Genomic DNA, 26,108 nt, shown 5'->3' with positions numbered 1-26,108 from the left:
TGTCTGTCTGTCTGTCTGTCTGTCTGTCTCCATCCATCTTTCTCTGTCTGTCTCCATCCATCTCTCTCTCTATGTCTGTCTCCATCCCTCTCTCTCTGTCTGTCTCCATCTCTCTCTCTCTGTCTGTCTCCATCCATCTCTCTCTCTCTGTCTGTCTGTCTGTCTGTCTGTCTGTCTCAATCTCTTTCTCTCTTTCTGTCTCTATCCCCCTCTCTCTCTCTGTCTGTCTCCATCTCTCTCTCTCTGTCTGTCTCCATCTCTCTCTCTCTGCCTGTCTCCATCCCTCTCTCTCTCTCTGTCTGTCTCCATCCATCTTTCTCTGTCTGTCTCCATCCATCTCTCTCTCTCTGTCTGTCTCCATCCATCTCTCTCTCTCTGTCTGTCTCCATCCATCTCTCTCTCTCTGTCTGTCTCCATCCATCCCTCTCTGTCTGTCTCCATCCCTCTCTCTCTGTCTGTCTCCATCCATCTTTCTCTGTCTGACTCCATCCCTCTCTCTCTCTCTGTCTGTCTCCATCCCTCTCTCTCTCTCTGTCTGTCTCCATCCCTCTCTCTCTCTCTGTCTGTCTCCATCCCTCTCTCTCTGTCTGTCTCCATCCCTCTCTCTCTGTCTGTCTCCATCCCTCTCTCTCTGTCTGTCTCCATCCCTCTCTCTCTCTCTGTCTGTCTCCATCCCTCCCTCTCTCTCTGTCTGTCTCCATCCCTCTCTCTCTGTCTGTCTCCATCCCTCTCTCTCTGTCTGTCTCCATCCCTCTCTCTCTGTCTGTCTGTCTCCATCCCTCTCTCTCTCTCTCTCTCTCTCTCTCTCTCTCTCTCTCTCTCTTCTCTCTCTGTCTGTCTTCATCCCTCTCTCTCTGTCTGTCTCCATCCAGCTCTCTCTGTCTTTCTCCATCCCTCTCTCTCTGTCTGTCTCCATCCATCTCTCTCTGTCTGTCTCCATCCAGCTCTCTCTGTCTGTCTCCATCCCTCTCTCTCTGTCTGTCTCCATCCCTCTCTCTCTGTCCTTTTCTCCAGCTCTCTCTCAGGCTCTTTTCTCTCTGTCTCTGCAGCCAATGAGATCTTTTCCTTCAGTAAACACATCCTCAAACTTCCCTGTGACATCATCGTGTCTACAGAACAGGCAGAAATATGAGTGAATGCCTGTGGCAGTGCACTCACTCACTCACACACACACACACACACACACACACACACACACACACACACAGATGCTCACACACACACACACAAATGTATGCAGATGCACATTGACACACACACACAGCCGCACACGTAGACACTCGCTGATGCAGACAGAGGCATACATACAGAACACCGCCCCCCCCGAAACACACACACACACACACAGGAGATGCAGTGAGCGCCTGTGGCAGTGTCCCTACAAACTAGCAGAGACACAGCCTCTGAAGAACAACCCTGAACAGAGACTGCACAATACGGCTGCATCTCAATATACTCTCTAACCTGCTCTCCTTCCTTTGCTTCCTTCTCTTGATACCTTCCTTTCCTGCTTCTTCAAAAACCACAGAGATAATAAAGGACTGAGTAGGGTTCCAGATCAGGAGGAATGAAGGAAAGGTGAGGGAAAAATGAGATTATTTGTTACACAACCGTGCACGCACACACACACACACACCAGTCCTGCAGCCCACTATGAAAGTATGACAGCCTTCTAGATGACAGCTTTCTGTATCATCCGGAAACATCAAAGGCCGATGCCTAGGAGACTGCAAGCTAAGCTGCTTTCATGCATGTAACATCATGCATACATTATAACACACACACACACAGCCCACTCTATTCACACACACACACACACACACACACACACACACACACACACACACACACACACACACACACACACACACCCCTGGCCCACATTTATCACAAGACACAGAAGAATGATACTGATAAATATGTCATCAAGATACATCATCAATATGGAGGAGGAGGAGGAGGAGGAGGAGGAGGAAGAGGAGGAGGAGGAGGAGGATAATAAATGAGGAGGAGGATAATAAATGAGGAGGAGGAGGATAATAAATGAGGAGGAGGAGGATAAATGAGGAGGAGGAGGATAATAAATGAGGAGGAGGATAATAAATGAGGAGGAGGAGGATAATAAATCAGGAGGAGGAGGAGGATAATAAATCAGGAGGAGGAGGAGGATAATAAATGAGGAGGAGGAGGATAATAAATGAGGAGGAGGAGGAGGAGGATAATAAATGAGGAGGAGGATAATAAATGAGGAGGAGGATAATAAATGAGGAGGAGGAGGATAATAAATGAGGAGGAGGAGGAGGAGGATAATAAATGAGGAGGATGAGGATAAAAATGAGGAGGAGGAAAATAAATTAGGAGGAGGATAATAAATGAGGAGGAGGAGGATAATAAATGAGGAGGAGGATAATAAATGAGGAGGAGGAGGATAATAAATGAGGAGGAGGAGGATAATAAATGAGGAGGAGGATAATACATGAGGAGGAGAAGGATAATAAATGAGGAGGAGGAGGATAATAAATGAGGAGGAGGAGGATAATAAATGAGGAGGAGGAGGATAATAAATGAGGAGGAGGATAATAAATGAGGAGGAGGAGGGTAATAAATGAGGAGGAGGAGGAGGAGGAGGAGGAGGATAATAAATGAGGAGGAGGAGGGTAATAAATGAGGAGGAGGAGGAGGATAATAAATGAGGAGGAGGAGGAGGAGGAGGGTAATAAATGAGGAGGAGGAGGAGGAGGAGGAGGATAAATGAGGAGGAGGAGGAGGAGGAGGAGGATAATAAATGTGAAAGGCAACTGCAGCTGTATTGTTTATGTCATAGCCTGCCTACTAAAAAATATGTCACAAAGACGTAAAACGGCCAAATGATGTCCTTTTCTCATGGTTCCACCACCCACCCTGACAAGGTGCCAACTTCTCTCCTCAGCAAACATCATCAGAAGGCCAATAATAGGCGCGTCATAAGACACGTGCTGCGCAGGTGTTTTACTGTAGACACGCCCACCTGACAGAGATAATTCCACAAGAGAAAATAATAGATGTTAAATCGAGGAGGAATCTCGTTTAGAACATTTATCATACATGGTTTTAGAGCGCTCTCTACTGGTGAATTTAGATTACATTTTTTTTATTAGGGACTGCAACATGACTCATTTCTTATGGCAGGCTATACAATCACCAATATTTAGTTATACGTTAACGGCATTCTTGTGTTGATGAATTGGCAATATTACCCAAAATATCAAGAGGTTATGCTACACAAAATCTACACAAATTCTCATACTACTTGGCCAAAATGATGCAGTAAAAACATGTAGCTATTCTTCTCAGTGGTAAATGGATATTCTTGCACCTGTTCATTGAAAAAGTCTGGAAAAATGTTGGATTGCATCATCAGTCGACTGGCGCACAAGCAAAGAGACTGACGCTCTGAACGTGGCCCTTTCCTTTGCGCCTGCGCAGAAAAGACAAGAGAGACTGACGCTCTGAACGTGGCCCTTTCCTTTTGCGCCTGCGTAGAAAGGCCGACCAAATGACAGCTAGCTCCTCTGTGGAAGTCGACGCTGATTTCTGTCAACGAACCTAACCGGCTAGCAACTTCAAAATGGAAAGGAATAAAAACATTGTCTAGATATTTGCGTGGAATTAAATGACTATTTTCTTGAAATGTTACCGTTTTTTGTTGTAGTATCCGGTTAATGCCTTCATGTAATTTGGGTTGACAGCGTTTTTAGTTAGGTTTTTTGTTTTGGTATAAAACTAGCAGCAAGCTAACTGTTAGCTACGTTAGCTTTACGAGGAGGCCAAACTTATTTTTCTTTATTTTCTGTCATAATTAACTACTTAGCTGCCATTTATACTGTGAATAAATTAGTTAGACATATCGTCGTGCTTGCTATGTTCGTTTAGACTTGTGTATTTTCAAACTCATTGATTCTCTTGAGTGATCGCATTTATTTTGTTTTGGACAATAAGGACGCAAGGACTGTAGTGTTAATTTCCTACCTTGGCTTCGGACACATTGTGTTTATTTTATTATGTCTTGAAGTACCTGTCAAAGGAAAGGAAACGTTTTACACTATGCTTCTGGAAGGCGGTGTGTTGTTTTGGGCCAGTTGCCACGGTCCAAGACTCTAAAGAAGTGATTTCAGTCAACTAACGACTCACAATCAACATCAACTGTTTCCCTCGACGCGTTGGATACTAACGTTAGCCACCGAGCTCAGCTACTTCAATTCACTTGCTCTGTAACATTTGACAGCTTGCTTATCGGGCTAGTCAACCCCATATGATCAGTTTTCCGTCGGGGGGGACATCTTAGCTACCGTTGTGCCTTTTTCCTTTCCATAATGTCTTGTGTGCATTATAAGTTCTCATCTAAACTCAACTACGACACGGTCACTTTCGATGGCCTGAACATCACTCTAGCCGATCTGAAACGACAGATCATGGGTCGGGAGAGACTCAAAGCTGTCGACTGCGGGCTACAAATCACCAACGCCCAAACTAAAGAAGGTAAGAAGTACTTTATGATCTCTGGTTTTAAGAAGATATCTGTATCTAACTAGCTAATGAAGGTAGCTAACCACTTGGGCTGTCAAAGCTGCCGACAGCTGTTGCGACTTATAGCTAGCTACCGGTAGCTTGCTAACTAGCTATTCGCTAACGTTAGCCGTTAGCTAGTTTTTCGCTAAAAACAAATTAGTTAATGGGATGGCAAGCCCCGAATCAGGCATTAAAACTTCGATGAAATGTGTGATGTTACTGAGTTCTTCGTGTTTGGAGTGTCTTCTAACGCTGTAGTCCTGATCCACCATCACTTTATCAGACAAACACGTGTGTGCTTGACTGTCCTGTTACTGCTAGCTAGTGACTTTCTTACTAACCAGAGTGCTGCGTCAACCTTGATGACAGCTAGCTAGCTTTGTAGCTTAGCTAGCAAGTTGGTTGACGAGCTATAGCTCAAGTTCAGTGCGGTTTGCTGATGCTGATCGCTCGGGAAGCTGCACGTAACGGCCTGGACGAAAGCTAACGTTAGGTGAGCTAGTGTCAACCAAGAGATCAATAAGCACTGTCGGGATCCATTTCGAATGAAGAAGTCTTGACAGCCAGACAGCCACTGTTGTTACTGTTCTAAGGGGCCCTATCTATTTTTGACAGGGCTTGAATAGAGCGGTCGATGTGTTTGAGCCGTTAGATTGAAGGGAAATTAATTGATATTGTGTGAACCACTATGTTGAACCGCTTGCTTTTTGGGGTTGAGGCAAGGGTACTTTAAAAGCACTTCCAGACAGCCATGGATGTAAAAAGTGATATGTAAATTGAATTTGATAGATCCAGATGGATTTATTTATATTTGCACGTCAACTATTCGGGAAGAGCCGACTTTGACGTGACTTTAGGTCTATAGGATAGTACCCAGGGAACTAGATATCTAGCCCTGTCAACAGACAGACCAGTAATTCCCTTGTCTCTGATCTGTAGAATACAAAGACGAGGAGGCCCTCATCCCCAAGAACTCCTCTGTCATCATCAGAAGAATACCCATCGGAGGAGTCAAGGCCACAAGCAAGATATATAACGTGTAAGTACATATACAGTGCATTCTGAAAATATTCAGACCCCCTTCCCTTTTTCCACATTTTAACGTTACAGCCTTATTCTAAAATGGATTAAATAAAATACAAATCTTTATCAATCTACACTCAATACCACATAATGACAAAGCGAAAACAGGTTTTTAGAAATGTTAGCAAATTTATTGAAAATAAAAAAACAGATACCATATTTACATAATGATTCAGACACTTGAAATTGAGCTCAGGTGAATCCTGTTTCCATTGATCATCCTTGAGCTGTTTCTAGAACTTGATTGTGGTAAATTCAATTGATTTGACATGATTTGGAAAGGCACACTCCTGTCTATATAAGGTCCCACAGTTGACAGTGCATGTCAGAGCAAAAACCAAGCCAGGAGGTCGAAGGCGAATTGTCCGTAGAGCTCCGAGACAGGATTGTGTCGAGGCACAGATCTGGGGAAGGGTAGCAAAACATTTCTGCAGCATTGAAGGTCCCCAAGAACACAGTGGCCTCCATCGTTCTTAAATGGAAGAAGTTTGGAAACCACCAAGACTCTTGCTAGAGCTGGCCTCCCGGCCAAACTGAGCAATCGGGGAGAAGGGCCTTGACATTGAATATCCCTTGTGTAAGGACACCCAGTCACTACAAAGATACAGGCGTCCTTCCTAACTCAGTTGCCGGAGAGGAAGGAAACCGCTCAGGGATTTCTACCACGAGGTAAATGGTGACTTTAAAACAGTTAGTTTAATGGCTGTGATAGAACTGAGGATGGGTCAACAACATTGTAGTTACTCCACAATGCTAACCTAAATGACAGAGTGAAAAGAAGAAAGCCTGTACAGAATACAAATATTTAAAACATGCATCCTGTTTGCAATAAAGCACTAAACTAAAACTGCAAAACAGTACTGGACTTTGTGCAAACTGGAAACCTCATATCCTGAGGCCGCATTTATTGTACCTGGGGACTTTAATAAAGCAAATCTGAGGAAAACACTACCGAGTTCTATCAACACATTGCCTGCAGGCAAAACGTCAGTACAGAGAGAATGTGGAGTCAAGGCTGTATCACCGCCTGGTACGGCAAACTGCACCGTCCATAACCGCAGGGCTCTCCAGAGTGTTGGCACACTGCCCGCCCTCCAGGACATCTTCAGCACCCGGTGTCACAGGAAGGCCGAGAAGCCACCAGAGCCACGGCCTGCTATCATCCAGAAGATGAAGCCAGTACAGGTGCATCAAAGCTGGGACTGAGAGACTAAAAAAACTGCTTCTATCTCAACGCCATCAGACTGTTAAATAGCCGGCCATCACTAGCCGGCCTCCACCCAGTACTCTGTCCAGAACCTTAGAGACTGTTACTAGCCGGCCTCCACCCAGTACTCTGTCCAGAACCTTAGAGACTGTCACTAGCCGGCCTCCACCCAGTACTCTGTCCAGAACCTTAGAGACTGTTACTAGCCGGCCTCCACCCAGTACTCTGTCCAGAACCTTAGAGACTGTCACTAGCCGGCCTCCACCCAGTACTCTGTCCAGAACCTTAGAGACTGTTACTAGCCGGCCTCCACCCAGTACTCTGTCCAGAACCTTAGAGACTGTTACTAGCCGGCCTCCACCCAGTACTCTGTCCAGAACCTTAGAGACTGTTACTAGCCGGCCTCCACCCAGTACCCTGTCCAGAACCTTAGAGACTGTTACTAGCCGGCCTCCACCCAGTACCCTGTCCAGAACCTTAGAGACTGTTACTAGCCGGCCTCCACCCAGTACCCTGTCCAGAACCTTAGAGACTGTTACTAGCCGGCCTCCACCCAGTACTCTGTCCAGAACCTTAGAGACTGTTACTAGCCGGCCTCCACCCAGTACCCTGTCCAGAACCTTAGAGACTGTTACTAGCCGGCCTCCACCCAGTACTCTGTCCAGAACCTTAGAGACTGTTACTAGCCGGCCTCCACCCAGTACTCTGTCCAGAACCTTAGAGACTGTCACTAGCCGGCCTCCACCCAGTACTCTGTCCAGAACCTTAGAGACTGTCACTAGCCGGCCTCCACCCAGTACCCTGTCCAGAACCTTAGAGACTGTTACTAGCCGGCCTCCACCCAGTACTCTGTCCAGAACCTTAGAGACTGTTACTAGCCGGCCTCCACCCAGTACTCTGTCCAGAACCTTAGAGACTGTTACTAGCCGGCCTCCACCCAGTACCCTGTCCAGAACCTTAGAGACTGTTACTAGCCGGCCTCCACCCAGTACTCTGTCCAGAACCTTAGAGACTGTTACTAGCCGGCCTCCACCCAGTACTCTGTCCAGAACCTTAGAGACTGTTACTAGCCGGCCTCCACCCAGTACCCTGTCCAGAACCTTAGAGACTGTTACTAGCCGGCCTCCACCCAGTACTCTGTCCAGAACCTTAGAGACTGTTACTAGCCGGCCTCCACCCAGTACTCTGTCCAGAACCTTAGAGACTGTTACTAGCCGGCCTCCACCCAGTACTCTGTCCAGAACCTTAGAGACTGTTACTAGCCGGCCTCCACCCAGTACTCTGTCCAGAACCTTAGAGACTGTTACTAGCCGGCCTCCACCCAGTACTCTGTCCAGAACCTTAGAGACTGTTACTAGCCGGCCTCCACCCAGTACTCTGTCCAGAACCTTAGAGACTGTTACTAGCCGGCCTCCACCCAGTACTCTGTCCAGAACCTTAGAGACTGTTACTAGCCGGCCTCCACCCAGTACTCTGTCCAGAACCTTAGAGACTGTTACTAGCCGGCCTCCACCCAGTACTCTGTCCAGAACCTTAGAGACTGTTACTAGCCGGCCTCCACCCAGTACTCTGTCCAGAACCTTAGAGACTGTTACTAGCCGGCCTCCACCCAGTACTCTGTCCAGAACCTTAGAGACTGTTACTAGCCGGCCTCCACCCAGTACTCTGTCCAGAACCTTAGAGACTGTTACTAGCCGGCCTCCACCCAGTACTCTGTCCAGAACCTTAGAGACTGTTACTAGCCGGCCTCCACCCAGTACTCTGTCCAGAACCTTAGAGACTGTTACTAGCCGGCCTCCACCCAGTACTCTGTCCAGAACCTTAGAGACTGTTACTAGCCGGCCTCCACCCAGTACTCTGTCCAGAACCTTAGAGACTGTTACTAGCCGGCCTCCACCCAGTACTCTGTCCAGAACCTTAGAGACTGTTACTAGCCGGCCTCCACCCAGTACTCTGTCCAGAACCTTAGAGACTGTTACTAGCCGGCCTCCACCCAGTACTCTGTCCAGAACCTTAGAGACTGTTACTAGCCGGCCTCCACCCAGTACTCTGTCCAGAACCTTAGAGACTGTTACTAGCCGGCCTCCACCCAGTACTCTGTCCAGAACCTTAGAGACTGTTACTAGCCGGCCTCCACCCAGTACTCTGTCCAGAACCTTAGAGACTGTTACTAGCCGGCCTCCACCCAGTACTCTGTCCAGAACCTTAGAGACTGTTACTAGCCGGCCTCCACCCAGTACTCTGTCCAGAACCTTAGAGACTGTTACTAGCCGGCCTCCACCCAGTACTCTGTCCAGAACCTTAGAGACTGTTACTAGCCGGCCTCCACCCAGTACTCTGTCCAGAACCTTAGAGACTGTTACTAGCCGGCCTCCACCCAGTACTCTGTCCAGAACCTTAGAGACTGTTACTAGCCGGCCTCCACCCAGTACTCTGTCCAGAACCTTAGAGACTGTTACTAGCCGGCCTCCACCCAGTACTCTGTCCAGAACCTTAGAGACTGTTACTAGCCGGCCTCCACCCAGTACTCTGTCCAGAACCTTAGAGACTGTTACTAGCCGGCCTCCACCCAGTACTCTGTCCAGAACCTTAGAGACTGTTACTAGCCGGCCTCCACCCAGTACTCTGTCCAGAACCTTAGAGACTGTTACTAGCCGGCCTCCACCCAGTACTCTGTCCAGAACCTTAGAGACTGTTACTAGCCGGCCTCCACCCAGTACTCTGCCCAGAACCTTAGAGACTGTTACTAGCCGGCCTCCACCCAGTACTCTGCCCAGAACCTTAGAGACTGTTACTAGCCGGCCTCCACCCAGTACTCTGTCCAGAACCTTAGAGACTGTTACTAGCCGGCCTCCACCCAGTACCCTGTCCTGAACTTAGTCACTGTCACTAGCCGGCCTCCACCCAGTACCCTGCCCTGAACTTAGTCACTGTCGCTAGCCGGCCTCCACCCAGTACCCTGCCCTGAACTTAGTCACTGTCGCTAGCCGGCCACCACCCGGTTACTCAACCCTGCACCTTAGAGGCTGCTGCCCTATGTACATAGACATGGAATCACTGGTCACTTTTAATAATGGAACATTGGTCACTTTTAATAATGTTTACATACTGTTTTACCCGTTTTGTATGTATATAATGTGTTCTAGTCAACAACTATTGCTGTACATACAGTGGCTTGCGAAAGTATTCACCCCCCCTTTGGCATTTTTCCTAATTTGTTGCCTTACAACCTGGAATTAAAAGGGATTTTTTTGGGGGGGGTTGTATCATTTGATTTACATAACATGCCTACCACTTTGAAGATGCAAAATATTTTTTAATGTGAAACTAACAAGAAATAAGACAAAAAAAACAGAACTTGAGCGTGCATAACTATTCACCCCCCCCCCCCCAAAGTCAATACTTTGTAGAGCCACCTTTTGCAGCAATTACAGCTGCAAGTCTCTTGGTATGTCTCTATAAGCTTGGCACATCTAGCCACTGGAATTTTTGCCCATTCTTCAAGGCAAAACTGCTCCAGCTCCTTCAAGTTGGATGGGTTCCGCTGGTGGACAGCAATCTTTTAAGTCATACCACAGATTCTCAATTGGATTGAGGTCTGGGCTTTTTATTTTATTTATTTTATTTCACCTTTATTTAACCAGGTAAACCAGTTGAGAACAAGTTCTCATTTACAACTGCGACCTGGCCAAGATAAAGCAAAGCAGTGCGATTAAAAACAACAACACAGAGTTACATATGGGGTAAAACAAAACAAAGTCAAAAATACAACAGAAATACATATAATATACAGTGTGCAAATTTGACTAGGCCATTCCAAGACATTTAAATGTTTCCCCTTAAACCACTCAAGTGTTGCTTTAGCAGTATGCTTAGGGTCATGTTCCTGCTGGAAGGTGAACCTCCGTCCCAGTCTCTAATCTCTGGAAGTTCATATTATGTCAAGAACAGCTCAAATAAGCAAAGAGAAACGACAGTCCATCATTACTTTAAGACATGAAGGTTAGTCAATACGGAACATTTCAAAAACTTTGAAAGTTTCTTCAAGTTCAGTCACAAAAATCATCAAGCGCTATGATGAAACTGGCTCTCATGAGGACCGCCACAGGAATGGAAGACCCAGAGTTACCTCTGCTGCAGAGGATAAGTTCATTAGAGTTACCAGCCTCAGAAATTGCAGCCCAAATAAATGCTTCAGAGTTCAAGTAACAGACACATCTCAACATCAACTGTTCAGCGGGGACTGTGTGAATCAGGCCTTCATGGTCGAATTGCTGCAAAGAAACCACTACTAAAGGACACCAATAAGAAGAAGAGAGTGGATTGGGCCAAGAAACACGAGCAATGGACATTAGACCGGTGGAAATGTGTCCTTTTGGTCTGGAGTCCAAATTTGAGAGTTTTTGTTCCAACCGCCGTGTCTTTGTGAGATGCAGAGTAGGTGAACGGATGATCTCTGCATGTGTGGTTTCCACCGCGGAGCATGGAGGTGTGATGGTGTGGGGGTTGCTTTGCTGGTGACACTGTCAGTGTTTTATTTAGAATTCAAGGCACACTTAACCAGCATGGCTACCACAGCATTCTGCAGCGATACGCCATCACATCTGGTTTGGGCTTAGTGGGACTATCATTTTGTTTTCAACAGGACAATGACCCAACACATTTGAATGAGGATTAGTGTTGGGTTTAAAGATTGCAATACTTTAAACTTGTATGCGGTACAAATCACATTATTATGTAATATAATGTATACTCCTCTTAAGAGTATGAATTAGGCTGTTTTTGAGAAGGTTTGAATCCTAAGCAACCTGCAGACACATTGTTGGAAGTACAATAGACCAACATAGCTACTGTAGTAGGTCAACGCTGTGTGTTTTGAAAACCTTGGTGGAGCATGGGTGGAGTAGACATTGTGGCGCTCGTGAGAATTTTCCTTTTTTCGGCTTCAGACCAATGCCTACTTCTCACTTAAAACCATTTTTTTTGTTGTTGTTGTTTTTTTAAACGTACAGTAGGCCTGTATATTTTGTTCAAAGTATATCAGTTAACATTGTGACATTTTCTAATGGCACTTCCTGATGTGGCATCAAGTGATGGAGGAAGCGGTGAGTCGGGGGCAATTTTAGATTATTTAGAATAGTTTCCAAAGTGAGGAGATCTGGATGGTTTGTATGACCTGAGAACTGAGAACTGTCAGTTGGGCGTTCGAAGTTCTGTTGGACTGCAGCTCTGCTCTCAGCCCCCCCCCCCCCGCTCTGCTCTGCTCTGCCGTGACACCAGCTGCAAGGGGCTGTGGAGCTGCGGTGGCGGGTCTGGTCTGAGGAAGCCGTGCTGCGGTGGCGGGTCTGGTCTGAGGAAGCCGTGCTGCGGTGGCAGGTCTGGTCTGTGGAAACGAATACTCTAGTGGCAGGATATGTGGTGCAATGCTTCATATCACTTTTATTTGCCTATTTATCATAACTGCTTAGCATTTTATTTTTATTTTTTATTTTACTCTCACCAACAAACAGATCACCCATCTAAGGCCCTTGGATACAGACAGACAGATCCACTGACATTTCAGGGCAAAAGTAGACAGAATATGACTCTACCTGAGATTACTAGGTCATATAAGGTCTTAACTCTGTGTTTCAGATGTGTCATTTCTAACAGACCAGAATATGGCCAAGAGAGGGGCCGCCCACCAAAACTCACAGACCAGGCAAGGAGGGCATTCAACAGATAGGCAACAAAGAGACCAAAGATAACCCTGAAGGAGCTGCAAAGCTCCACAGCGGAGATTGGAGTATCTGTCCATAGGACCACTTTAAGCCGTACACTCCACAGAGCTGGGCTTTACGGAAGAGTGGCCAGAAAAAAAAAGCCATTGCTTAAAGAAAAAAATTAAGCAAACACGTTTGGTGTTCGCCAAAAGGGATGTGGGAGACTCCCCAAACATATGGAAGAAGGTACTCTGGTCAGATGAGACTAAAATTGAGCTTTTTGGCCAGTTTCAGACGTGTCATTTCTAACAGACACAAGGCCTAACAGTTTGAGACGTGTCATTTTGGGATTTCGGGCTCAAACAAGTTCTGAATCCTGTCTTTTTCTAGACTGACTAGTTAACTCGGAAGTTAACGTCTGGAGAAGAGCGTCTGAATGACAAACATTAATTTAACCCTCTGTCTCTCTCCTGTGTCTCTCTGTTCCAGTGAGCATTCTTCAGACCACAATCACTACCCCGTCGGACCCTCCAAAGCAGATCATTCTTCAGACCACCACCACCACTACCCCGTCGGACCCTCCAAAGCAGATCATTCTTCAGACCACCACCACTACCCCGTCGGACCCTCCAAAGCAGTATGTAACAAACAACCCCACCTCACACACACACACACACACACACACACACACACACACCGCCGCACGTGTGCTAAATGTCTTGTCATACCATTCTAGTGTTGTCGTGTTTTTTTTAAAGTATACGCTGATGTAAAGGATGTCACGCTGCTTGCTCAGAGTACCACGTCCTCCTGATTGGGCTCACACCGAGGCTCCGACCCCAGGACCTCTGCCTTGCTAGCACCGCCCTCCTGGAGTCTCTTACCAGTCGGTGTGGGGGCCCCACTTCAGGCACCGCCCTCCTGGAGTCTCTTACCAGTCGGTGTGGGGGCCCGCCCTCCTGGAGTCTCTTACCAGTCGGTGTGGGGGCCCCACTTCAGGCACCACCCTCCTGGAGTCTCTTACCAGTTGGTGTGGGGGCCCCACTTCAGGCACCGCCCTCCTGGAGTCTCTTACCAGTCAGTGTGGGGGCCCGCCCTCCTGGAGTCTCTTACCAGTCGGTGTGGGGGCCCCACTTCAGGCACCGCCCTCCTGGAGTCTCTTACCAGTCGGTGTGGGGGCCCCCACTTCAGGCACCGCCCTCCTGGAGTCTCTTACCAGTCGGTGTGGGGGGCCCCACTTCAGGCACCGCCTCCTGGAGTCTCTTACCAGTCGGTGTGGGGGCCCCACTTCAGGCACCGCCCTCCTGGAGTCTCTTACCAGTCGGTGTGGGGGCCCCCACTTCAGGCACCGCCCTCCTGGAGTCTCTTACCAGTCGGTGTGGGGGCCCCACTTCAGGCACCGCCCTCCTGGAGTCTCTTACCAGTCGGTGTGGGGGCCCCACTTCAGCCACCGCCCTCCTGGAGTCTCTTACCAGTCGGTGTGGGGGCCCCACTTCAGGCACCGCACCGCCCTCCTGGAGTCTCTTACCAGTCGGTGTGGGGGGCCCCACTTCAGGCACCGCCCTCCTGGAGTCTCTTACCAGTCGGTGTGGGGGCCCACTTCAGGCACCGCCCTCCTGGAGTCTCTTACCAGTCGGTGTGGGGGCCCCACTTCAGGCACCGCCCTCCTGGAGTCTCTTACCAGTTGGTGTGGGGGCCCACTTCAGGCACCGCCCTCCTGGAGTCTCTTACCAGTCGGTGTGGGGGCCCCACTTCAGCCACCGCCCTCCTGGAGTCTCTTACCAGTCGGTGTGGGGGCCCCACTTCAGGCACCGCCCTCCTGGAGTCTCTTACCAGTTGGTGTGGGGGCCCACTTCAGGCACCGCCCTCCTGGAGTCTCTTACCAGTCGGTGTGGGGGCCCACATCAGGCTGAGGACTAGGTTCCACACATCCCCTTTTGTGTTACACCAAAGTTGCAGTCGGCTTCTGGTTGTTTCCAAAAACCAACGGGGTTTCATTGACTTTCACCCATCTGTGGTTTTAAAATGGTGGTCGGTGCACTGTGTTTTTCATATTGACATCAGCCTGGGATTGTTAGTTGATACATCTGTTGTACAGACCTGTGTATGATCGAACAGTGACTACGTTTTACATGGACACTAATCATTAGATATTAAACTGTGTTGGGGGGGATACGGAATTATATTTTACAGTGCCTTCAGAAAGTATTCAGACCCCTTGACTTATTCCACATTTTGTTGTGTTACAGCCTGAATTGAATATATGTTTTTCTCACCCATCTACAAAGTGAAAACACGTTTTTTTTTTTTATGTTTGCAAATGCTGAAATATTTAATTTACATGAGTTTTCACACCCCTGAGTTAATACTTTGTAGAAGCGCCTTTGTCGGCGATTACAGCTTTGAGTCGTATTGGGTATGTCTGGATCAGCTTTGCACATCTGGATTTGGGGATTTTCTTCCTTGTAAATTTTTTTTTCAAGCTCTGTTAAGTTAGATGGGGAGTGGCGCTGAACAGCAATCTTCAAGTCTTTCAACAGATTTTCAATGGGATTGAAGTCAGGGCTTTGGCTGGGCCTCAAGGTCTTTTCACATTCTTTTTCTGAAACCATTGCTTTGGCTGTATGCTTGGGGGTCATTGTCCTGTTGGAACGTAAATATTCTAAGGTCGTTTGCACTCTGAAGCAGGATCTCCTCAAGGATTTGCCTGTATCTGGGCCCCATTCGTTGCTCTCTCCGTTCTTACCAGTCTCCCCGCCGCTGAAAAGCATCCCCATAGCATGATGCTGCCACCGCCGTGCTTCACGGTAGGGAATGGTGTTAGACGGGTGATGAGCACCGCCTGGTTTTCTCCAGACATGGCGCTTTGCATTTCAGGCCAAAGAGTTTCTGATTTCTGTCTCATCAGGACCACGGAATCTTTTGCCTTTTTATGATCTGAGTCTTTCCCAACTCCAGGCGTGTCGTGCCTTTTTCTCAGGAGTGGAGTCCCGTCTGGCCGTTCGACCCCATAATGCCCATATTGGGGAAGTGCTGTCTGGCCGTTCGACCCCATAATGCCCATATTGGGGAAGTGCTGTCTGGCCGTTCGACCCCATAATGCCCATATTGGGGAAGTGCTGTCTGGCCGTTCGACCCCATAATGCCCATATTGGGGAAGTGCTGTCTGGCCGTTCGCCCCCATAATGCCCATATTGGGGAAGTGCCGTCTGGCCGTTCGACCCCATAATGCCCATATTGGGGAAGTGCCGTCTGGCCGTTCGACCCCATAATGCCCATATTGGGGAAGTGCTGTCTGGCCGTTCGACCCCATAATGCCCATATTGGGGAAGTGCTGTCTGGCCGTTCGACCCCATAATGCCCATATTGGGGAAGTGCTGTCTGGCCGTTCGACCCCATAATGCCCATATTGGGGAAGTGCTGTCTGGCCGTTCGACCCCCATAATGCCCATATTGGGGAAGTGCTGTCTGGCCGTTCGACCCCATAATGCCCATATTGGGGAAGTGCTGTCTGGCCGTTCGACCCCATAATGCCCATATTGGGGAAGTGCTGTATGGCCGTCAGCCCCCATAATGCCCATATTGGGGAAGTGCTGTATGGCCGTTCGACCCCATAATGCCCATATTGGGGAAGTGCTGTCTGGCGTTCGACCCCCATAATGCCCATATTGGGGAAGTGCTGTCTGGCCGTTCGACCCCATAATGCCCATATTGGGGAAGTGCTGTATGGCCGTTCGCCCCCATAATGCCCATATTGGGGAAGTGCTGTATGGCCGTTCGACCCCCATAATGCCCATATTGGGGAAGTGCTGTCTGGCCGTTCGACCCCATAATGCCCATATTGGGGAAGTGCTGTCTGGCCGTTCGACCCCATAATGCCCATATTGGGGAAGTGCTGTCTGGCCGTTCGACCCCATAATGCCCATATTGGGGAAGTGCTGTATGGCCGTTCGCCCCCATAATGCCCATATTGGGGAAGTGCTGTATGGCCGTTCGACCCCATAATGCCCATATTGGGGAAGTGCTGTCTGGCCGTTCGACCCCCATAATGCCCATATTGGGGAAGTGCTGTCTGGCCGTCGCCCCCATAATGCCCATATTGGGGAAGTGCTGTATGGCCGTTCGACCCCCATAATGCCCATATTGGGGAAGTGCTGTCTGGCCGTTCGACCCCATAATGCCCATATTGGGGAAGTGCTGTCTGGCCGTTCGACCCCCATAATGCCCATATTGGGGAAGTGCTGTATGGCCGTTCATCCCCATAATGCCCATATTGGGGAAGTGCTGTCTGGCCGTTCGACCCCATAATGCCCATATTGGGGAAGTGCTGTATGGCCGTTCGCCCCCATAATGCCCATATTGGGGAAGTGCTGTCTGGCCGTTCGACCCCATAATGCCCATATTGGGGAAGTGCTGTCTGGCCGTTCGACCCCATAATGCCCATATTGGGGAAGTGCTGTATGGCCGTTCGACCCCATAATGCCCATATTGGGGAAGTGCTGTATGGCCGTTCGACCCCATAATGCCCATATTGGGGAAGTGCTGTATGGCCGTTCGACCCCATAATGCCCATATTGGGGAAGTGCTGTCTGGCCGTTCGACCCCATAATGCCCATATTGGGGAAGTGCTGTATGGCCGTTCGCCCCATAATGCCCATATTGGGGAAGTGCTGTCTGGCCGTTCGACCCCATAATGCCCATATTGGGGAAGTGCTGTCTGGCCGTTCGACCCCATAATGCCCATATTGGGGAAGTGCTGTCTGGCCGTTCGACCCCATAATGCCCATATTGGGGAAGTGCTGTATGGCCGTTCGACCCCATAATGCCCATATTGGGGAAGTGCTGTCTGGCCGTTCGACCCCATAATGCCCATATTGGGGAAGTGCTGTCTGGCCGTTCGACCCCATAATGCCCATATTGGGGAAGTGCTGTCTGGCCGTTCGCCCCCATAATGCCCATATTGGGGAAGTGCTGTCTGGCCGTTCGACCCCATAATGCCCATATTGGGGAAGTGCTGTCTGGCCGTTCGACCCCATAATGCCCATATTGGGGAAGTGCTGTCTGGCCGTTCGCCCCATAATGCCCATATTGGGGAAGTGCTGTCTGGCCGTTCGACCCCCATAATGCCCATATTGGGGAAGTGCTGTCTGGCCGTTCGACCCCATAATGCCCATATTGGGGAAGTGCTGTCTGGCCGTTCGACCCCATAATGCCCATATTGGGGAAGTGCTGTCTGGCCGTTCGACCCCATAATGCCCATATTGGGGAAGTGCTGTCTGGCCGTTCGACCCCATAATGCCCATATTGGGGAAGTGCTGTCTGGCCGTTCGACCCCATAATGCCCATATTGGGGAAGTGCTGTCTGGCCGTTTCGACCCCATAATGCCCATATTGGGGAAGTGCTGTATGGCCGTTCGCCCCCATAATGCCCATATTGGGGAAGTGCTGTATGGCCGTTCGACCCCATAATGCCCATATTGGGGAAGTGCTGTCTGGCCGTTCGACCCCATAATGCCCATATTGGGGAAGTGCTGTCTGGCCGTTCGCCCCATAATGCCCATATTGGGGAAGTGCTGTCTGGCCGTTTCGACCCCATAATGCCCATATTGGGGAAGTGCTGTCTGGCCGTTCGACCCCATAATGCCCATATTGGGGAAGTGCTGTCTGGCCGTTCGACCCCATAATGCCCATATTGGGGAAGTGCTGTATGGCCGTTCGCCCCCATAATGCCCATATTGGGGAAGTGCTGTCTGGCCGTTCGACCCCATAATGCCCATATTGGGGAAGTGCTGTATGGCCGTTCGACCCCATAATGCCCATATTGGGGAAGTGCTGTCTGGCCGTTCGACCCCATAATGCCCATATTGGGGAAGTGCTGTCTGGCCGTTCGACCCCATAATGCCCATATTGGGGAAGTGCTGTATGGCCGTTCGACCCCATAATGCCCATATTGGGGAAGTGCTGTATGGCCGTTCAACCCCATAATGCCCATATTGGGGAAGTGCTGTATGGCCGTTCGACCCCATAATGCCCATATTGGGGAAGTGCTGTCTGGCCGTTCGACCCCATAATGCCCATATTGGGGAAGTGCTGTCTGGCCGTTCGCCCCATAATGCCCATATTGGGGAAGTGCTGTCTGGCCGTTCGACCCCATAATGCCCATATTGGGGAAGTGCTGTCTGGCCGTTCGACCCCATAATGCCCATATTGGGGAAGTGCTGTCTGGCCGTTCGACCCCATAATGCCCATATTGGGGAAGTGCTGTATGGCCGTTCGACCCCCATAATGCCCATATTGGGGAAGTGCTGTCTGGCCGTTCGACCCCATAATGCCCATATTGGGGAAGTGCTGTCTGGCCGTTCGACCCCATAATGCCCATATTGGGGAAGTGCTGTCTGGCCGTTCGCCCCATAATGCCCATATTGGGGAAGTGCTGTCTGGCCGTTCGACCCCATAATGCCCATATTGGGGAAGTGCTGTCTGGCCGTTCGACCCCATAATGCCCATATTGGGGAAGTGCTGTCTGGCCGTTCGCCCCATAATGCCCATATTGGGGAAGTGCTGTCTGGCCGTTCGACCCCATAATGCCCATATTGGGGAAGTGCTGTCTGGCCGTTCGACCCCATAATGCCCATATTGGGGAAGTGCTGTATGGCCGTTCGACCCCATAATGCCCATATTGGGGAAGTGCTGTCTGGCCGTTCGACCCCATAATGCCCATATTGGGGAAGTGCTGTCTGGCCGTTCGACCCCATAATGCCCATATTGGGGAAGTGCTGTCTGGCCGTTCGACCCCATAATGCCCATATTGGGGAAGTGCTGTCTGGCCGTTCGACCCCATAATGCCCATATTGGGGAAGTGCTGTCTGGCCGTTCGACCCCATAATGCCCATATTGGGGAAGTGCTGTATGGCCGTTCGCCCCATAATGCCCATATTGGGGAAGTGCTGTCTGGCCGTTCGACCCCATAATGCCCATATTGGGGAAGTGCTGTATGGCCGTTCGCCCCATAATGCCCATATTGGGGAAGTGCTGTATGGCCGTTCGACCCCATAATGCCCATATTGGGGAAGTGCTGTCTGGCCGTTCGACCCCATAATGCCCATATTGGGGAAGTGCTGTCTGGCCGTTCGCCCCATAATGCCCATATTGGGGAAGTGCTGTCTGGCCGTTCGACCCCCATAATGCCCATATTGGGGAAGTGCTGTCTGGCCGTTCGACCCCATAATGCCCATATTGGGGAAGTGCTGTCTGGCCGTTCGACCCCATAATGCCCATATTGGGGAAGTGCTGTATGGCCGTTCGACCCCATAATGCCCATATTGGGGAAGTGCTGTCTGGCCGTTCGACCCCATAATGCCCATATTGGGGAAGTGCTGTCTGGCCGTTCGACCCCCATAATGCCCATATTGGGGAAGTGCTGTCTGGCCGTTCGACCCCATAATGCCCATATTGGGGAAGTGCTGTCTGGCCGTTCGACCCCATAATGCCCATATTGGGGAAGTGCTGTCTGGCCGTTCGACCCCATAATGCCCATATTGGGGAAGTGCTGTCTGGCCGTTCGACCCCATAATGCCCATATTGGGGAAGTGCTGTCTGGCCGTTCGACCCCCATAATGCCCATATTGGGGAAGTGCTGTCTGGCCGTTCGACCCCATAATGCCCATATTGGGGAAGTGCTGTCTGGCCGTTCGACCCCATAATGCCCATATTGGGGAAGTGCTGTCTGGCCGTTCGACCCCATAATGCCCATATTGGGGAAGTGCTGTCTGGCCGTTCGACCCCATAATGCCCATATTGGGGAAGTGCTGTCTGGCCGTTCGACCCCATAATGCCCATATTGGGGAAGTGCTGTCTGGCCGTTCGACCCCATAATGCCCATATTGGGGAAGTGCTGTCTGGCCGTTCGACCCCATAATGCCCATATTGGGGAAGTGCTGTCTGGCCGTTCGACCCCCATAATGCCCATATTGGGGAAGTGCTGTCTGGCCGTTCGACCCCATAATGCCCATATTGGGGAAGTGCTGTCTGGCCGTTCGACCCCATAATGCCCATATTGGGGAAGTGCTGTCTGGCCGTTCGACCCCATAATGCCCATATTGGGGAAGTGCTGTCTGGCCGTTCGACCCCATAATGCCCATATTGGGGAAGTGCTGTCTGGCCGTTCGACCCCATAATGCCCATATTGGGGAAGTGCTGTCTGGCCGTTCGACCCCATAATGCCCATATTGGGGAAGTGCTGTCTGGCCGTTCGACCCCATAATGCCCATATTGGGGAAGTGCTGTCTGGCCGTTCGACCCCATAATGCCCATATTGGGGAAGTGCTGTCTGGCCGTTCGACCCCATAATGCCCATATTGGGGAAGTGCTGTCTGGCCGTTCGACCCCATAATGCCCATATTGGGGAAGTGCTGTCTGGCCGTTCGACCCCATAATGCCCATATTGGGGAAGTGCTGTCTGGCCGTTCGACCCCATAATGCCCATATTGGGGAAGTGCTGTCTGGCCGTTCGACCCCATAATGCCCATATTGGGGAAGTGCTGTCTGGCCGTTCGACCCCATAATGCCCATATTGGGGAAGTGCTGTCTGGCCGTTCGACCCCATAATGCCCATATTGGGGAAGTGCTGTCTGGCCGTTCGACCCCATAATGCCCATATTGGGGAAGTGCTGTCTGGCCGTTCGCCCCCATAATGCCCATATTGGGGAAGTGCTGTCTGGCCGTTCGACCCCATAATGCCCATATTGGGGAAGTGCTGTATGGCCGTTCGACCCCCATAATGCCCATATTGGGGAAGTGCTGTCTGGCCGTTCGACCCCCATAATGCCCATATTGGGGAAGTGCTGTCTGGCCGTTCGACCCCATAATGCCCATATTGGGGAAGTGCTGTCTGGCCGTTCGACCCCATAATGCCCATATTGGGGAAGTGCTGTCTGGCCGTTCGACCCATAATGCCCATATTGGGGAAGTGCTGTCTGGCCGTTCGACCCCATAATGCCCATATTGGGGAAGTGCTGTCTGGCCGTTCGACCCATAATGCCCATATTGGGGAAGTGCTGTCTGGCCGTTCGACCCCATAATGCCCATATTGGGGAAGTGCTGTCTGGCCGTTCGACCCCCATAATGCCCATATTGGGGAAGTGCTGTCTGGCCGTTCGACCCCATAATGCCCATATTGGGGAAGTGCTGTCTGGCCGTTCGACCCCATAATGCCCATATTGGGGAAGTGCTGTCTGGCCGTTCGCCCCCATAATGCCCATATTGGGGAAGTGCTGTCTGGCCGTTCGACCCCCATAATGCCCATATTGGGGAAGTGCTGTCTGGCCGTTCGACCCCATAATGCCCATATTGGGGAAGTGCTGTATGGCCGTTCGACCCCATAATGCCCATATTGGGGAAGTGCTGTCTGGCCGTTCGACCCCCATAATGCCCATATTGGGGAAGTGCTGTCTGGCCGTTCGACCCCATAATGCCCATATTGGGGAAGTGCTGTCTGGCCGTTCGACCCCATAATGCCCATATTGGGGAAGTGCTGTCTGGCCGTTCGACCCCATAATGCCCATATTGGGGAAGTGCTGTCTGGCCGTTCGACCCCATAATGCCCATATTGGGGAAGTGCTGTCTGGCCGTTCGACCCCATAATGCCCATATTGGGGAAGTGCTGTCTGGCCGTTCGACCCCATAATGCCCATATTGGGGAAGTGCTGTCTGGCCGTTCGACCCCCATAATGCCCATATTGGGGAAGTGCTGTCTGGCCGTTCGACCCCATAATGCCCATATTGGGGAAGTGCTGTCTGGCCGTTCGACCCCATAATGCCCATATTGGGGAAGTGCTGTCTGGCCGTTCGACCCCATAATGCCCATATTGGGGAAGTGCTGTCTGGCCGTTCGACCCCCATAATGCCCATATTGGGGAAGTGCTGTCTGGCCGTTCGACCCCATAATGCCCATATTGGGGAAGTGCTGTCTGGCCGTTCGACCCCATAATGCCCATATTGGGGAAGTGCTGTCTGGCCGTTCGACCCCATAATGCCCATATTGGGGAAGTGCTGTCTGGCCGTTCGACCCCATAATGCCCATATTGGGGAAGTGCTGTCTGGCCGTTCGACCCCATAATGCCCATATTGGGGAAGTGCTGTCTGGCCGTTCGACCCCATAATGCCCATATTGGGGAAGTGCTGTCTGGCCGTTCGACCCCATAATGCCCATATTGGGGAAGTGCTGTCTGGCCGTTCGACCCCATAATGCCCATATTGGGGAAGTGCTGTATGGCCGTTCGACCCCATAATGCCCATATTGGGGAAGTGCTGTCTGGCCGTTCGACCCCATAATGCCCATATTGGGGAAGTGCTGTCTGGCGTTCGACCCCATAATGCCCATATTGGGGAAGTGCTGTCTGGCCGTTCGACCCCCATAATGCCCATATTGGGGAAGTGCTGTCTGGCCGTTCGACCCCATAATGCCCATATTGGGGAAGTGCTGTCTGGCCGTTCGACCCCATAATGCCCATATTGGGGAAGTGCTGTCTGGCCGTTCGACCCCCATAATGCCCATATTGGGGAAGTGCTGTCTGGCCGTTCGACCCCATAATGCCCATATTGGGGAAGTGCTGTCTGGCCGTTCGCCCCATAATGCCCATATTGGGGAAGTGCTGTATGGCCGTTCGCCCCCATAATGCCCATATTGGGGAAGTGCTGTCTGGCCGTCCGCCCCCATAATGCCCATATTGGGGAAGTGCTGTCTGGCCGTTCGCCCCATAATGCCCATATTGGGGAAGTGCTGTCTGGCCGTTCGCCCCATAATGCCCATATTGGGGAAGTGCTGTCTGGCCGTTCGCCCCCATAATGCCCATATTGGGGAAGTGCTGTAGAGACTGTTGTCCTTCTGGCAGTGTTCTCCCGTCTCAGCCAAAGAACTCTGTAGTTCTCTCAGTGGTCATTGGGTTCTTGGTCACCTCCCTCACCCTTTGATCGGACGGCCAGCTCTAGGCATTCTGGGTAGTTCCGTATCTTTTTCCATTATCCCAACGATGGGAGACCACTGTGCTCTTGGTTAACTTTCAACACTCTTAGACATGTTTTATACCCTTCTCCAGATACAGTGCCTTCAGGAAGTATTCAGACCCCTTGACCAATTTGCAAGTCGCTCTGGATAAGAGCGTCTGCTAAATGACTAAAAAATGTAAAATGTTGACTTATTCCACATTTTGTTGTTACAGCCTGAATTCTAAATGGGTCAAATATCATGTCTCACCCGTCTACAAACAATACCCCCAAAAATGACAAAGTGAAAACATGTTTAGAAATGTATTGAAAAATGAAATACAGATCTCATTGAAGCAAGTATTCACAACCCCGTTGCTATAGATGGGTTAGCTGACAATGTCACACAAACTATGTGCATGCTTCATGCTTCAATGGGGTAGAAGTCCGGGAGTTGTTGTCGATTCTGACTGGCAAGATGGCTACCGGGGAATCGTAAGTGGAGCTTTAGTTTCCATGTTGTCAACAATCTAAACCAACCCCCGTCTTTTAGTTCATCTTTTGATCATCCTTGAGATGTTACTACAACATGATTGGCGTCCGTCCACCTGTGGCCAGTTCAGTATTCACACCCCTAGACTTTTTTTTCCACATTTTGTGTTACAGCCTGAATTTAAAATTGATTAAAGTTGAGATGTTTGTGTCACTGGCCTACACACAATACCCCAATAATGTCAAAGTGGAATTATGTTTTTGGGGGAATTTTTACTCATTAATTAAAAATGTTATGCTGAAATGTCATGAGTCAATAAGTATTCAACCCCTGGCAAGCCTAAATAAGTTCAGGAATAGAAATGTGTCACGTAAGTTGCATGGACTCTCACTGTGTGCAATAGTAGTATTTAACATGATTTTTGAATGACTACCTCGTCTCTGTACCCCACACATACAATTATCTGTAAGGTCCCTCAGTCGAGCAGTGAATTTCAAACACAGATTCATCCTCAAAGACCAGGGAGGTTTTCCAATGCCTCGCAAAGAAGGGCACCTATTTGGTAAATGGGTAAACATGAAAAAAGCAGACATTAAACATCCCTTTGAGCATGGTGAAGTTATTAATTACACTTTAGATGGTGTATCAATACACCCAGTCACTACAAAGATACAGGCGTTCTTCCTAACTCAGTTGCCGGAGAGGAAGGAAACCGCTCAGGGATTTCACCATGAAGCCAATGGTGACATTAAAACAGTTACAGAGTTTAATGGCTGTGATGGGAGAAAACTGAGGATGGATCAACAACATTGTAGTTACTCCACAATACTAACCTAAATGACAGAGTGAAAAGAAGGAAGCCTGTACAGAATACAAATATTCCAAAACATGCATCTTGTTTGCAACAAGGCACTAAAGTAATACTGCAAAAAAAATTGGCAAAGCAATTAACTTTTTTGTCCTGAATACAAAGTGTTATGTTTGGGGCAAATCTAATACAACACATTACTGAGTTCCACTCTCCATATTTTCAAGCATAGTGGTGGCTGCATCATGTTATGGGTATGCATGTAATCATTAAGGACTGGGGAGTTTTTCAGAGCCCAGACTTGAATCCCATTGAAAATCTGTTGAAAGACTTGAAGATTGCTGTTCAGCGCCGCTCCCCATCTAACTTAACAGTGCTTGAGAAAATCTGCAAGAAAGAATGGGAGTAAATCCCCAAATCCAAATGTGCAAAAGCTGATACAGCCATACCCAAGACGACTCAAAACTATAATCACCGCCAAGTATTGACTCGGGTATGAAATACTTATGTGAATTAGATTTCTGTATTTACATTTGCAAACATTTCTATAAACATGTTTTCACTTTGTCATTATGGGGTATTGTGTGTAGAAATGGATTAATCAATTTAATCCATTTTGAATTCAGACTGTAACATAACAAAATGTGGAATAAGTCAAGGGGTCTGAATACTTCCTGAAGGCACTGTATATATCCATATGGAACAGGAAGCCAGTGTGTATATATCCATATGGAACAGGAAGCCAGTGTGTATATATCCATATGGAACAGGAAGCCACTGTATATATCCATATGGAACAGGAAGCCAGTGTGTATATATCCATATGGAACAGGAAGCCACTGTATATATCCATATGGAACAGGAAGCCAGTGTGTATATATCCATATGGAACAGGAAGCCAGTGTGTATATATCCATATGGAACAGGAAGCCAGTGTGTGTATATATCCATATGGAACAGGAAGCCAGTGTGTATATATCCATATGGAACAGGAAGCCAGTGTGTATATATCCATATGGAACAGGAAGCCAGTGTATATATCCATATGGCTTCTCTTTAAAGTAATTTGTTGTTGAAATCACCTCTGCATGGTGGATGAACTGTTTCCTTCCCGACACAACGCAATTCATTCATAGAGTGATTTTGTTCTAAAACATGTTTCTCGTCTGACGAGGTGATCTAGATTCATGGGCTTCGATACAGGAACGGTCGTTTGAAATGATTCGGTTTGATTAGAGAACGAATCCATGCTATACGATTCATGGGCTCCGATACAGGAACGGT

General features: G+C 49.3%; 1 protein-coding gene across 1 annotated transcript in view; it reads left to right on the top strand.

Moving 5' to 3' along the window:
• Nucleotides 1-3,559: 3,559 nt before the first annotated feature.
• The window catches only part of LOC123490157 (E3 ubiquitin-protein ligase RBBP6-like), a gene marked incomplete at its 3' end in the record, with an annotated part of 28,180 nt that continues 5,631 nt past the window's right edge, over nucleotides 3,560-26,108 (top strand). The window contains exons 1-3 of the mRNA XM_045220301.1: nucleotides 3,560-4,518; nucleotides 5,488-5,587; nucleotides 13,030-13,177. Coding sequence (XP_045076236.1) covers nucleotides 4,353-4,518; nucleotides 5,488-5,587; nucleotides 13,030-13,177 — 414 coding nt within the window. The remainder of the gene's footprint in view (nucleotides 4,519-5,487; nucleotides 5,588-13,029; nucleotides 13,178-26,108) is intronic.

This window comes from Coregonus clupeaformis, unplaced genomic scaffold (genome assembly GCF_020615455.1).
Source record: "Coregonus clupeaformis isolate EN_2021a unplaced genomic scaffold, ASM2061545v1 scaf3523, whole genome shotgun sequence".
NCBI lineage: Eukaryota > Metazoa > Chordata > Actinopteri > Salmoniformes > Salmonidae > Coregonus > Coregonus clupeaformis.
This window is presented reverse-complemented; position numbering and strand designations above follow the sequence as displayed.